This window comes from Microcaecilia unicolor, chromosome 6 (genome assembly GCF_901765095.1).
Source record: "Microcaecilia unicolor chromosome 6, aMicUni1.1, whole genome shotgun sequence".
In the NCBI taxonomy this organism is placed as follows: domain Eukaryota; kingdom Metazoa; phylum Chordata; class Amphibia; order Gymnophiona; family Siphonopidae; genus Microcaecilia; species Microcaecilia unicolor.
Window position 1 is genome coordinate 158,113,388 of NC_044036.1, and position 14,851 is coordinate 158,128,238.

The 14,851-nt window shown below is 42.1% G+C and overlaps 1 protein-coding gene across 1 annotated transcript in view; it reads left to right on the plus strand.

The window, feature by feature from the left end:
* The window catches only part of ARHGEF3 (Rho guanine nucleotide exchange factor 3), a 256,348-nt gene that overhangs the window by 238,264 nt on the left and 3,233 nt on the right, over positions 1-14,851 (plus strand). The window contains 4 exon segments of the mRNA XM_030205432.1: positions 2,176-2,396; positions 2,399-2,433; positions 6,749-6,919; positions 13,756-13,942. Coding sequence (XP_030061292.1) covers positions 2,176-2,396; positions 2,399-2,433; positions 6,749-6,919; positions 13,756-13,942 — 614 coding nt within the window.

Genomic DNA, 14,851 nt, shown 5'->3' on the forward strand with positions numbered 1-14,851 from the left:
AAAACACATTTTAGCTATAAGAACTACATTCAAATAACAATAAATTCTAAATACCCAATCTTAAGTTAATAGAGGTTAGGACACTCAACCATTCTCATGGAGAAAACCCCCATGAACATTCATTAAAGCCAAAACGGCTTTAAACTACCTTTACAGCTTATCATTGCATTGGTTAAAACAGTACAAAACAAACTTCTCTCCATATGTAAATAACATTTAATAGTCAAAAAAAAAAAAAAAAAAAATCAGTAACCCTGCTCTAACTGGTAATGTAGTTCCAGCCAAAACCCAGCAAACCAACACTTATCTTTAAAAAAAAAAAATTATGATGGAAGCTGTGTTTCACCTCGGTACAGCTGTCTCAAGGGGGGTGGTATAAACAGCTTAATCACAATATCTGTAAAATAAAAACTCAGATTAGTTTGCAAAAAAATATGAATAAACTTTCTATTCAAAAAAGTCCCCCAGTGATAACAGCCAGTCAATATTCAGCCAGTGGTAGTCGGGTAGGTTTGAAGCACTGACTGTTGCGGCTTAGGGGGTCTTTTACTAAAGCTTAGATCAAGTTATCTGCAGCAGGACTCATTTTATTCCTATGGGCCCTGCTGCAGATGACTCAAGCTAAGCTGTAGTAAAAGATCTCCTAAATTAGATCTGTGTCTAACCACTGTTCTAACACGGGTACACTTTTTTTGGTAATTAGTTGTACTTAATATAATACATATATCTTTCAAAACAACCCTTAAAATTTATTTATTATCAATCTTTATTATTCTTTCATTATATCTGTAAACATCTTTCCATTTAACGCTGTTTCATCAAGTAAAACCATTCATACATCATCATTCATATCTCATTCACTCCATCTCATTTATACCCATATTTATAAAATCCTCTTTACAAATCTCTAATGAAGACAACAATCCCAATACAATTTTACAAAAATTTCTTTAAAATCTTTTTCTGTTTATATCAGCCTGATATGGAGATTGGCTGCATAAGTTAGTCCACAACTCTTCACTTCATCCAATGGAGATAACACAATTCGATTTCAATTTCCCACTTACTTTTGCATCAATCCTCCATATTTAAATTGTATTACTTGTTCTGTTCTTCTACCCATGACACTACAATGCTCTTCTCTCAGCTGTGTGTGTCAAGTTTTCAATTACATTCAAGACGAGCCGGCTATTGTGTCTTCCTTCTTCTTAACTTAGTCATACAGTTACTATCATCAATTTCCCCGTGCTGGGTTTTCACACTGTAACTCTTTTCGTGCTGTGACCCTGCACGCACATGTTTTGCTTCATTAGCGTCTTCTGGTCACTATCTCTAAATGAAACAGCAACAAGTATATTCCAATACAACTGCCTCTTACTTATCACACAGCACACAATATCTTTAAAAAAAACTTATATTTCTTACCGGCTGCCAGAAAGCCGCTGGGTACTTACACCACACCGTACCGTCGTGGAACGTCAAAACGACACCCAGGCTTGCGCATAGTGTAGTTCAGGGATTCGGTGCTTTAAATAACCACTCGCAAGTTCAACCACTTCGATCTCCTTATTGAGACCATTTGGGATACCGTATTCCACTGGAAAATCAACCTCTGCTCTTTTCTTAACAACATCCGGGGGAGTGTCCCCTCCTCTTTGTGATTTAATCTGACTCAGACTACAAACCGTAATTCCTTTATTAAATGCTGTTTCTGTGCCCAAAAAAATGGAATGCTGGCTACACCTCTGGGACAGATAGGGATAACATAGGATGGAGAAGAGAGGAAAGGGAAGCTTGATGATGAGAGAAAAAGGGATAGGAAGGACTGCTAAATATGGAGAAGTTCCCTCTCTTGGCTTCTCACTCCCTAGAGGAACCTCCTTGCTCTCCCCATTGTCAGTCTTATGGTAAGGAAGATCCCTGGATGATTTGCCCACATCCCTCCAGGGTCAGCCCTGAGACTAACAAACATGTATGATTGAGATATGGTAAAAACAGAATCTCTGCATTTCTTTTCATCCACCAAAAGGCTAGTTTTTAGTTTTATTAACCTAGTAGTCCATCTTCAAAAACAAAATAAAGTACACCAAAAAATAGTTTTTGCAACATGCAACTGGCATTCCAATTGTGGTGCTATATTAGTCTTTCAGTGTTGTTTGTTTCTTTCTTTTCATAGTTGCCTTGTCTGAACTCCTACGACAGCTATTGCAGCAACCAGGTGGCAGCTAAAGCACTGTTGGACCACAAGAAACAGGACCACAGAGTGCAGGACTTCCTGCAGCGCTGCCTGTTGTCTCCTTTCAGTCGGAAACTAGATCTGTGGAACTTCCTAGACATCCCAAGAAGTCGGCTTGTGAAATACCCTTTGCTGCTAAAAGAAATACTGAGACACACGCCAATGATCACTCAGACCAGCAACACTTGGAAGAAGCTGTAAGAGCTCAGACCCATGTCTACTCTACTTTTCAACGTATTCTTGCTGTACACCGCCTTGGGTGAAATTTTTCAAAAAAAGCGATATATAAATCCTAATAAATAATTACACTTATGAGCTCTTTTACAAAGATGCTGTAAGCACTGAACATGTGCCTACTGCATGTTAAAATGCATGCAGGTGGCCCGTAGTAGTTTACATTTTAGCACTGGGGTAGATCTAGGGGCAGAGAGTAGACATGTTCTGCACCAATTGGTTATCGCAGTTACATTAGTGCATGCTAACCAATTAACGCATGGTTAGTGCGTGAGCCCTTACCGCCTACAAATAGTGTTAGTAAGTGCTCATGCGCTAATGGGAAAATTATCATGCGGCCATTTTTGCCAAAATAGAAAAACTTGCCATTTCTTGGCAGCACTAAAAGTGGTCTTATTACGCAGGAAAGACCATTGCTGGGGATAACGCAGGACACTTTTAGCACTGCTTAGTAAAAGAGCCTCTTAGTTTTTAAAAGTGCTTTGAACATTTAACAAATTCATACAGTTTTGAAAAACATGTCCTTTTAAGATGCCAAGGAGAAACAGCACAGCATTTTGTTTCTTGAAATTGTCATGGATTCAATAAAACAGTGATCAAATTGTGATTCGTCACATGTCCCCTGATGAAGGGCAGAGTTGCCAAATTAGGGCCTCTTTTACAAAACCACACTAGTGATCCCTGTCCGTTAAATGAGAGGAAACCCATTCGATTCCTATGGGCTTCCTCATTTGCTGCACGGGAATCGCATAGCGCGGCTTTCTAAAAGAAGCCCTTAGTGTCACCATTGAGTTGTGTTGACACTGGATTCACTTTTCAATTTATAAGTCCATTTTAATATATATGATAAAAATTGGGTTTTGCCATTTAAATCATTGAATTATTCCATTTTTACATATTCTTTGAATAAGAGACTTGAAATATTTTGTATTAACAGAACAAAAAAATCCTGATGTTTAAAGGGCTTTAACTAGACAGGAGAGGTTTCCTGCCTGCTTAAACCCCGCTGACTTGGCCAGCCGCTGATATTCAGCGACACTTAACTGGATAGTACCACTGAATATCTTGCCAACTGGCCATTCCGTAACCTGCTAGTTAGGGGGGTCTGGGTTCAAAGTTTAGATGGAGCCACAACTTAGACATAGTGATGATATTCAGTCTGCTAACCGGCTAACGGGTCCTTTTACTAAGCCACGCTAAAAAGTTGATGGCGGTAGTTTTAGTGCATGCTTCAGGCCACTTTTTACCACGGCCACAATAACTCTTGTTTTCAACAGAGGCAGTAAATGGTCATGCACTAATAAAAACATTGTCGTATGGCCATTTTCTGCTTAGCCCTTACCAGCTCCTATTTAGTAGGCAGTAAGGGCTCATGTAGTAATCGGGCATCCCCCCCCCCCCTCCCCCCCCCCCCCCCCCCCCCCCCCCCCCGGGGTACTAAAATACAACATTTATTTTCTGGGCACAGGACATGGCGCAAGCTGAACACAGTAGTATCGCCAGGTGTCTGGGCACACCCAGCGGTAATACTGTTTTCCTGCACTCTACCCGCACGGTAGCCCTGCCACCATTTAATAAAAGGGCCCCTTAGTGCACAGTGCTAAGACACAAAAAGACTTGCACTGAGTTAACCGGGCACCAGACTGAATATTGGCTAGTGCCCAGTTAACTTCCAGGTCAGAACACATACCCGGCATTAGCGGTTTACCCCCACGGAATTTCTCTTATGCTGAGCTTGGCACAAAATATTCCATCTCTTATCCGTTTGGGATGTTATTGATAACTTCCCTTTTTAATCATCGTTTCATGTGGCTACTGTGTATGCCTTTTCTTATATAGGCTGAGTTGTGGGAAAAATACATTAACACCAAGGGGATATGCATAAATGTAGCACTAGAAAATTGGGAGTATGTTGACCTATAGAGACACCGCAGTGCAATGCATGATAGTAATTTTAATTTAAAAATGTATTTTCCTATATAGAAGCGTAAAAATACTGGGGTCAATTTTCAGCCAGCATGGTAACAGTATAATATGCCAGCATTGGCACTTAATTTACATATATTCAGTGCCACTGTCTGTGTAAGTAGCAGCGTAAGCGCACCAAAATGGAGTTACTGCCCAGCTACCGCATGGCACTTGTGGTAATTTCATTTTTTGGTGCGCATCCGATATGTGGTCTGAAAATAATTTTTATTATCGGACACACACCAGACACGTGTAGGTCATTATCGCTCGGTTACCGCGTGAGACTTTACGGCTAGGTCAGTGGCTGGCGATAAGGTCTCAGACCCAAAGTGAATAAGCAGCAATTTTCATTTTGCCGCATGTCCATTTTCGGCAAAATTTTTTAAAAGGCATTTTTTTACAGGTGTGCGGAAAAAATGATTTTGTGCGCACCCAAAACTGCGTCTACACTACCGCAGGCCATTTTCTGTGCGCCTTTGTAAAAGGGCCCCTTAGTTATTAATGTGGGCTACCATTAAGATGTATTATTTTACCAGTAACTCATCATATTTTAGCACAGCTCCCATTTTATGCAGTGAGACCTAGTTAATAACTCAGGTCAGTGGTAAAATAACACTTCTTAACAGTAGCCCACGTTAAGTTCCCTTTTAAAGAAAAATGAATTGTCTCTAGAAATCAAAATCACTGCTGTTTGTAATAAAAGTGATCCAAGTATAGGACAATCAGGCCATTGTGAGTTCACCGTTAGGTTGGCTCTTAGGCGTTGTTGGAATGAGACATTATGACATCACAATATCACCTCTGGTTAACAGAGACCGAAACACTTCACACTAAGGGAGAAAGTTATCAACGTGGGCTACCATTAAGATGTGTTATTTTACCACTAACTCATACTGTTTTAATGTAAGTCCCATTTTATGCAAAGAGGCCTAGTTACTAATAACTGGTAAAATAACGCATCTTTAACAATAGCCCATGTTTGATAACTTACCTCCTTAAATGGGCAATTTATCTGTTTCATGCCTTAATATCACTTCTAAATGAAGTGTTTCTGCCTTCTCCTCCACCCCTCCAATGCCCCTCTCTAACCCAGCCACTTATTAGCTGGATAAAATCTAGCTGTTTAGTGATATAAACCAGGGGCGTAGCCAGACTTCGGCAGGAGGGGGGGCCAGAACCCAAGGTGAGGGGGTACATTGTAGCCCCCCCCCCCCGCTATTGCCGACCCCCCGCCACCGCCAACTTTTACGACCCTCCCCCACCGTCTCCGTGGGCTACCTTTGCTGGCGGGGTCCCCAATCCCTGCCAGCCAAGGAGGTCCTCTTCTTCCTCCGAAGGCTTCGTTCTGTTTCTGAGGACGTCAGACCACAGAAACAGAACGAAGCCTTGCAGATCAGCTGATCTGATGTGCAGGACTTCAGAAACAGAACGAAGCCTTCGGAGGAAGAAGAGGACCTCCTCGGCTGGCGGGGATTGGGGACCCCGCCAGCAAAGATAGCCCACGGCGATGGCGGGGGAGGGTTGGTGGGTGGGAGGGGGTAAAGAAGGTCGTTGGCAGGGGGGTCCAGGGTCAAATCTACGGGGGCCCAGGCTACGCCACTGATATAAACAGACCAGTTACAAGTTTGGAGAATTTTAGGGCCTTATATTTAGAAAATGCTGAGCTTCTAAATTTATGCTCCTAAGTCAGCCTCCTAAATTTGTGCCCTATTTTCTACCAAACTTAGAATAATTCTCAGCTGAAAATCTTTCATAACTTAGAAGCTTAAATTATGCTTATCAATATGGGCCTGCCATTATTTCCTATTTTATAAGCCTAGTAACTAAAAGTAGCATACTAGAACAAAGCTTGGTATACTGTCAATCAGCTAACAGGATATTCTAGCTAATCTGGCCCAAATAGCATTGGTTGTCTCCATCAGTACGTACAACTTGTTTTTTTAACACTTTAGAAGTTTTATAATTATAGACATGATAACATTTACCAGCTTTAGATTGTGCAACTTGATTAACTCTTTTTAAATAGCCAAAAGAAGCACCATGAGCCTTCAAAATCAGGACACAGATCCTTTAATCGTATAACTTGAACATCAGTCTCTCCTTAGTGACCCAATACGGGCCGTGTTTCGGTGCACAGCGCCTGCGTCAGGGGTCAGTTGGGTTATAACAGCTAAGAAGCTTGGTGTACAACAACAGAACTCTATGATCGATCTCACGGTAGAAAACGCCAGAAGCAAATTCTCTTTTTAAATAATATTGCTTAACATATAACTAGATATTTTCTTTTATCTTCATTCTGCCTTCCCATAGATAAACATTGTCCAGGGGATAGTGGCAGAAATCAACATAAAGACTGGTGAATCTGAATGCCAATATTACAAGAAAAGACTTGTTTATCTTGAAGATGGCCAAAAAGGCTCATTAATTGATAACTCTCGAGTGCTATGCTGTCACGGTGAACTGAAGAACAACAGAGGATTGGTAAGAAGTTGATACTGTAATGTTGTTTGTTTCACGCTGTCATTTTGTTTAAATATATTTTTTTATATTTGTTGTATGATAATGTCTTTGTATAGGCACTGGAAGTCAACCCCTTCTCTTGAAATATTAGGGTTTTCACTACAAACTTTCAATTCACAGGGCAGTGCACACAAAGATTTTTTTTTTTAAACTATATTTGGAGAGATATAAGATGGCAAGAGGATAGGTATTTTCTCCACTAAGCCTACTTCCAGTTCAAAATTCTGTTCAGGAAGATGTGCCCTTATTCTTGAGGCACAAACTTGAGACCTGTTCAGATTTGATTGTAGAAAAAGTCATGCAGACTGTATCTTTCATCTTTGGAGTCAGGCAAGGAATGGATTTTGGGGCATTTTTTTTTTTAACTGTAATTTGCCAAACTGATTTATGGTGCTTAGGGCTAGGTTTTATTCTAATGTCATGCATGCCACCAAAAGAAGAAAAGGTTTCTGAGCTTGTTCCAGATAGGTGTAAACTTTTCGTTGATGGAGCAGTTGTCAATGGGATTTCCACACATAAAAAAAGACATCATCTGTAGAAATCTCTTCTCAGAATTAAGCAGTCAAAACTATGCACACTGACAAAGCTTACTTTTCCCTACGAGGAAAGGAAGCAATTCTGGGGATAGAGCCTGTTATGATTCTGCTACACAGGCAGGGGAATGATTGGGACTCACTTCTGATTGGCCTGTTAGGAACTGAGCTGACATCTGAAGCAACAGACGTCAGAAGTCAGATCTATTTAAACCTACCTTTCCTTACAGTCCATCCTTTAGTGTTGATCCCTGTCATCTGAAGCCTGTTACCCTCTCTCTGTCTGTGCTAGTAGCACACCATGCTTTCGTGGGAGTTTGTTTACACCTCTCATTGCTCATAGCTTCTCTGTGTGCTGGCTGTTCCCAGAGTATGTCTGTTTGTTTCCCTAGCTAAGCTGCTTCCCTGATTACCTTGCTTCCCTGCACCTGTGGGTGCTCTGTTGCTCTGTCTCTGAGTGCTGACTGAGTTCTGGTAAGAACATTGTTTGTTTTTCCCCTTTGTTAGCTTTTATCCTTTAACTGCAGTGTAAGCCCTGCTTCTCTCTGACTTGTGTTTAGCAGCCCTTCCTTTAGCCTGCTTTTACGCTTTGTCTGTTGTGCTTGTCTCCTGATTATTGTGAATATTGTCCTTATCTGTTTGGTGTATGTAAAGGCAGCCTTTCCTGTTTGCTTGCTTTTCCCTTTGTCTCTAGTATCTGTTATCTGACTCTGTGGCACACCCTTGCGTACTTTTGTGTGTGGATTCCCTTGAGTGCTGAGTGGCACAGTTCTGTGTATTCCTATAGTGGTTTCCCTTACTCCTTGAGTGCTGTGTAGCATAGCCTTGTGTATTCCTTTAGGTGACTTCCCTTTTCCTTTGGGTGCTGCGTGGTACAGCCTAGAGTGTTCCTGTGGAGCTTCGCTCTTATGGACTCTGTGTCCCATTCTGTCCTTGACTTTCTCTTCCCCTGGTCGTAGCTTGTACCTGTCAACTTCTTGTCTGTCACCCTTCCCTTGTGTCTCTAGCTAGCACAGTGTGCGTTGCATGTGCACCAGTCCCTTTTGGGACCCCTCGTTTTTCTTTTTTCCTTCCCCAGTGTGTGACTCAGTTCCAGTTCGGCCGTGAGGCCCGCACGTTTGGACTCTGTACGAGTGGGTTCCTGTCCGGCCGTGAGGCCCACCTGAGTGGTCCATCTCCCTTTTCTGGTAGTGCTAGTTGTTTGTCCTGAGTGTGTGGGGCTTTGTGGCTGGGGTTTGCTTAGCGCCTGTCTGGTTCACCCTAGGCCTTGGCCAAGGTCCTTCCTAAGCCTCGGCCTGGGCACAAGGGCTCATGAACAGTTTAACAGAGCCAGAGTGAGCCCAATAAAAGTAAGCATGGAGATTTCATTTTGAATCCCTATACTTACTTTTTTGTGGATTTAACCTGTATTTTTGGAATCTGCATAATATGCAGGTTTAAAAAAATTCCAGTGTCACTATGGCGTGAAGATTTCTTTTCAAAATCAGCTTGCATGCTCACAGGTTCAAAGTACTTGACGATCTCAAGGTGACAAAACAGTGCAACAAGGCGGTGGCCAAGGCCAGAAGGATTCTAGGCTCCATAGAGAGGAGTATAACCAGCAGAAGGAAGGAGGTGTTGATACCCCTGTACAAATTGTTGGTGAAGCCCCACTTGGATTATTGTGTTCAGTTTTGGAAGCCGTACCTTGCTAAGGAAGTAAAAAGACTTGAAGCAGTTCAGAGAAAGCAGACCAAAATGATATGATTGAGGGATAAGGAGGGGGTGTTGGTACATACTGACCTTGCTATTAATATTGTTTTACAGCATTTTTTTTGCTAAGCTCCAATTCCCTCCTGCAGACTTAGTGCAGCTGGATAGCAAGATACACATTTTTAATTTGGATTTGCCTCGGGTGTTGGTTGAGGAGGCTGCTATGATTCATGCACCTGTAATGGTGGATGAGTTAGAATAGGTTTTTCATTAGAGCCCACTGGAGAAGGCTCCAGGACCGCATGGTCTCCGGAATGGATTTTATAAACTTCTGTGGGGAGAAATTAGTCCCATTCTGAACTCAGTATTCAAGAAAGATGTAGTTCAATTGGAAAAGGTGCAGCGAAGAGTGACTAAAATGATAGCGGGGATGGGACAACTTCTCTATGAAGAAAGACTAAGGAGGCTAGGGCTTTTCAGCTTGGAGAAGAGACGGCTGAGGGGAGACATGATAGAGGTATATAAAATAATGAGTGGAGTGGAACAGGTGGATGTGAAGCGTCTGTTCACACTTTCCAAAAATACTAGGACTAGGGGGCATGCGATGAAACTACAGTGTAATAAATTTAAAACAAATCGGAGAAAATGTTTCTTTATCCAATGCATAATTAAACTCTGGAATTCATTGCCGGAGAACGTGGTGAAGGCGGTTAGCTTGGCAGAGTTTAAAAAGGGGTTAGACGGTTTCCTAAAGAACAAGTCCATAAACCACTACTAAATGGACTTGGGAAAAGTCCACAATTCCAGGAATAACATGTATAGAATGTTTGTACGTTTGGGAAGCTCGCCAGGTGCCCTTGGCCTGGATTGGCCGCTGTCGTGGGGGGGCCATCAAAGCATTTCATTGATATTCTAACAGGATGGGTGTGGGTAGGTGAGAGGAGGGTGATAAACAGAGAAATACAATTTTATGGTTTATAATGGGCTAGAAAACCTAGATCCTTGTTAAGTCCTGTCTGTTGGGTGTCAAAATATTCAATCATTCTGATTTCAAAGGTCTTACGTTCCTGTATTGTTTTAAAGTTACCTTTAAGGATTCTAACTATGAAATCACTGGTGCAGTGTCCTGGTCTTGTAAAATGCTGGCTCACCGGGGTGGGAACCTGACTGGCACCGGCTATCTTCATGTGATGTCTGTGCAGATTGAATCTTGTCTTAAGCATCTGGCCTGTTTCTCCAATATAGCATCCTTCGTTACATTTTTTACACTGGATGATATATACCACATTGGAAGATGAGCATGTGAAAGATTCCTTTATGTTGAATATTTTTCCTTTGTGAATGACTGTGGGGTCCTGTGAAATGTTTTGGCATAGCTTGCAGCTGGATATATCACAGGAAAATGTGCCCTTCTTTTCCTTTTCAGTTGGGAGTTTACTTCTGATTAGCTTGTGTTTTAAGTTGGGTGGCTGTCGGAAGGCAAGCACTGGTGGGGATGGGAATATCTCTTTCAGTAATTCATCTTCCTGGAGTAGAGGCTGTAAGTCTCTTATGATTTTCCTCAGTTTCTCCAGCTCTGGGTTGTATGTCACTACAAGGGGGATTCTGTCTGTGGCTTTTTTTTTCTTTGTACTGTAGCAGATTTTCCCTGGGTGTTTTGAGGGAGGAGGCAATATTTTGTATGTGAAGTAAATTGGTCAGGCAAGTGTTCTTGAATGAAACAGTTAATGAATTCCATTTGCCAGAAATGACCCGGTATTGAACATCTGGGTTTAATGCTGGTGGTGGATCGTAAACGCGCTGCCTGCCGCCGGCTGAATATTGGGCCAGATGTCTTTAAATGGGTTAGTTTTGCATATACCATGACAATAATGGACCTCACTCCTAAGCCAGGATAGGTACAGTATGATTGCACCTGCATAAGAGCCAGCTCTGCAGGTGTAGTGGGTTTTGAGCACCCCCATTATTGACCAAGTTCCTTCATTTTTGTGTACTTGTCACCTCTGCGCTTTTTTTCTCATGTCTCTGCACCCTCAATCCTTTTGCAGTGTTGGTGCTTATGCCTGTATGTCTTCACATAGTTCTTCCCTCTCCTTGAGTCCTTCTCATCCCTATGTCTGTGCTCTTCTTTCTCTCTCCCATTATTTATTTCCTATGTGCCTCAGTTTGTCTCTCCTCTCTTCCATTTTTCTCTTTCCTACCTAGCTCTATCTTTTCTCCCTGTGTCTACTTTCCTCCCATGTGTCTTTATGTAGTTATCCCCTCTTCATTATTTATTCCCTGCCTTAGTTTGTCTCTCCACTATCTCTTTACCCTTTCTTCCATTTTTCTCTTCCCTACATAGCTCTATCTTTTCTCCCTATGTATTTCGGTCCCGTGTCTATTTTTCTCCCATGTCGCTGCATTCCTTTCCCCACTTTCCTTGTGTATTTCTACTTTTTTTCTTGTTCATCTTCCTGCTGTAGAGCTCTGCTTTTCTTTCTCACCTTTCCCCATTTCTGTCACCTGTTTCTGCATCATCCCTTTATGTCTTCTCTTTATCTGTGATTTTAATTAGAATAAACATATCAATACAGCACCCAGATTGTCATCCAGACTTGGTACCACTTTAAAATATTGCCCACAAGCAGCATGGGCCTGCACAAGTATTGAACAGGGTAGAGGAGGGGGTCAGGGGAGGTGTAGTAGAAATACAGTAGCATTTCAATTATCTCTCTATATAAAAGGCAACCCCAACGTTCTGAAGCCTCCACGGAAGTTGAGGCGCCCGAGATATCCAGTGTGCCCTGGAGTGTCTGCACCGCCCTCGCGTCAAAACGTCATGACATCGAGGGCGGAGCTATAACACTCGGAGGGCCGAAACGCGAGGCGAATGCGAACCCCGAACAACGTATATAGCTCGGAGGGACGGAGGGGGGTCTGCACCGCCCTCGCGTCAAAACGTCATGACATCGAGGGCGGAGCTATAACATTCGGAGGGCCAAAACGCAAGGCAAACGCCAACCCCGAACAAGGCAAGTAGCTCGGAGGGACGGAGGGAGGGGGCCCCTTGCTAGCGCCCGTTTCATTGCGCTCAGAAACGGGCATTTTTTCCTAGTCTGGTAATAAAAATCAGCAATGAAAAAAAATTAAAAACATTGCACAGCAGGCAATTTGAGCACAAATACAGTACCAGCAATTATACACCAGGCATGTAAACAGAAATACAGAACCGAGCAAGGGAACCATATTTATCTACTGCATGTTCAATCTCACTAGATTTGTCTTTTACACCAGGCAGTGTGACTGAAGCAGAGCTCACAACTTTGTCTTCTCCAGTCAATAACAGTTTGTAAACAGAAACTGGAAACTCTCCGGATCTAAGAATGAGAGTAAGAATAAAGAAAGTGTTGTAAATGTAAATAAGCAAACAGGAATACAGTACATACAGTACTGTACTACATGAAACTCATTGTGCACAAGAATCTTACCATGGTTTGCTTGCTACAAAAGCATGGTCTCAGATCAAAAGTGTGAGCAAAAGTGGTTCCCTGGCAAGAAAAGCAGGCCCTTGGGTTACATCGTGCAGCTTGTCAGGTCCAAAGAATTCTGCAAAAGCACAGTCTCAGATCAAAAATCGTTCCCTGGCAGGAAAAACAAAGTCTCAGCTGAAAACATCTTTAATGTTCACTTGCTTTAACACTTCCTTTCTGCAAAAGTTTCTGCTTTATAGCCAAAACAACATTTTTCCTTGTGACTGGCCAAAGATTGCTGCCATGATGTAAAAGCAAGGTCTCAGCTTAAAACTTCCAACAGTTCCCTCACTGCAAAAGCAGGGTCCTAAGTCTACAAATTATTGCCATGCTGTACTGTTGTAAAAGCAGGGTCTTATCTTAAAACTTCAGTGGTTCCCTTGCTGCAAAGTAAGATTCCAGATCCAAATTTTGTTGCTATGCTGTACTATTGTAAAAAGCAAGGTCTCACTCTCAGCTTAAAACTTCAACAGGTCCCTTGCTGTAAAAGCAGGGTCCCAGGCCCAAAGATAGCTGCCATTCTGTAAAAGCAAGGTCTCAGCTTTAAATTTCTTCAACGGAAGAGAAGCCGCATGCTTCTTAATGGCAATAAAGGGTACATGAAGGAGTATCAGCTGCCAAGCATGGTTTCCTTGCAGAGAAGCACAGTCTCATATCAAACATGGCTTCCTTACAGCATGTGAAGACAAAAAAACAGAAAGCAAAGCCATGCACTTCTTAACAGCAATGCAATTATTTCACGGGGGGGGGGGTCGGATCGGATATGCCTGATGACAAAGGATGGATAGTTGAGACTGTACTGTATTGTTGATTTCCTTCTCTGCTGGTTCCTGTCAGCTCTCTAGCTCTACATAAGCAGGCTTTTCAGCTCATTTTCTTCTGTGGCTCAAATACATTGCTGGGGCTGAGCTGTTCACTAATTATTGCTAAAGCAGAGACTACATCCTTACTCTCCATAACTGGCTGTTCCTCAGTTGAAGCCCTGAATACCATGGTGTTCTACGTTGTTGTAAAGACTTATTCATTTTAAATGCTTCTTTTTTTTAAATCTCCATAACAGAAATTGCATGTCTTCCTGTTCCAAGAAGTACTGGTCATTACACGAGCTATTACCCAAAATGAGCAGCTCTGCTACCAGTTGTACCGACAGCCCATCCCAGTGAAGGATCTTGTGCTAGAGGATTTACAAGATGGGGAGGTGCGATTAGGTGGCTCTCTACGTGGTGCCTTCAGCAACAATGAAAGAAGTATGAAAACAGATTTTCTATTATTTATATTCCCCACATTTTCTAATGTGTTCCTTTGTATTAACTTTCCCACCAGCAAATGATAGGCTCTAGTTATTAAATGTTATATGATCCCAATTAATTTGTGCCTAAAAACTTTGGTTTAAAACTATGAAACATCTGAATATTAAATCAGCAACATTGCATAGAATTATTTTATTACGGAATAATTGTTTCTGGAGTGATAAAGGATGGGAAATTTCCCACTTTTCCACCAACTTTTGCTCACAGGATTAATCTTGCTGTATTAATGTTATATAATGCAGAATATACATATGTTAGGAAAATATGGAGAGATGTCCACAAGACTCAAACTGATTAAAATGGGCAGACATGCTGTTGCAGGAGTACCCCTGCTGGCAGTGGAGTGCCACCGAAAGATTTAACGTTAGAAGAAAAGTAAAATGATATGAGAAAATTCTGCATTATGGAGGAGGAATAGCCTAGTGGTTACAGCAGAAGGAAAGCACAGTTCAGATCTCATTGCTGCAACCTTGTGATCTTAGGCAAGTCACTTATGGGCCCTTTCACTAAAGCTTAGCGCACAGTGATGGACATTAGTGTGCTCTAAGTGCCCCATGGCCTGTAGGTACAAAATAAGCCATGCAGCATTTAGCAGAGTCTTAAGCTTTTGTAAAAGGCTCCCTTAACCCTCCATTGTCTCAGATAGCAATTTACCAGTCAGTATTCAGCTGGCTTCAGACAGCATTGCTGACTACCATCATCTGAATTAGGCCCTCTTGTTAATGCTGGGTCAGGGCACTAGCATTGAAGAGCCGGGGCTATGAGGGCATGTGTGCTGGCTGGCAGATTTTATGCAGGTCCGTGCCAATATTCAGCTGTAAACAGGTCCCCCCTCCCCTGTAAAGA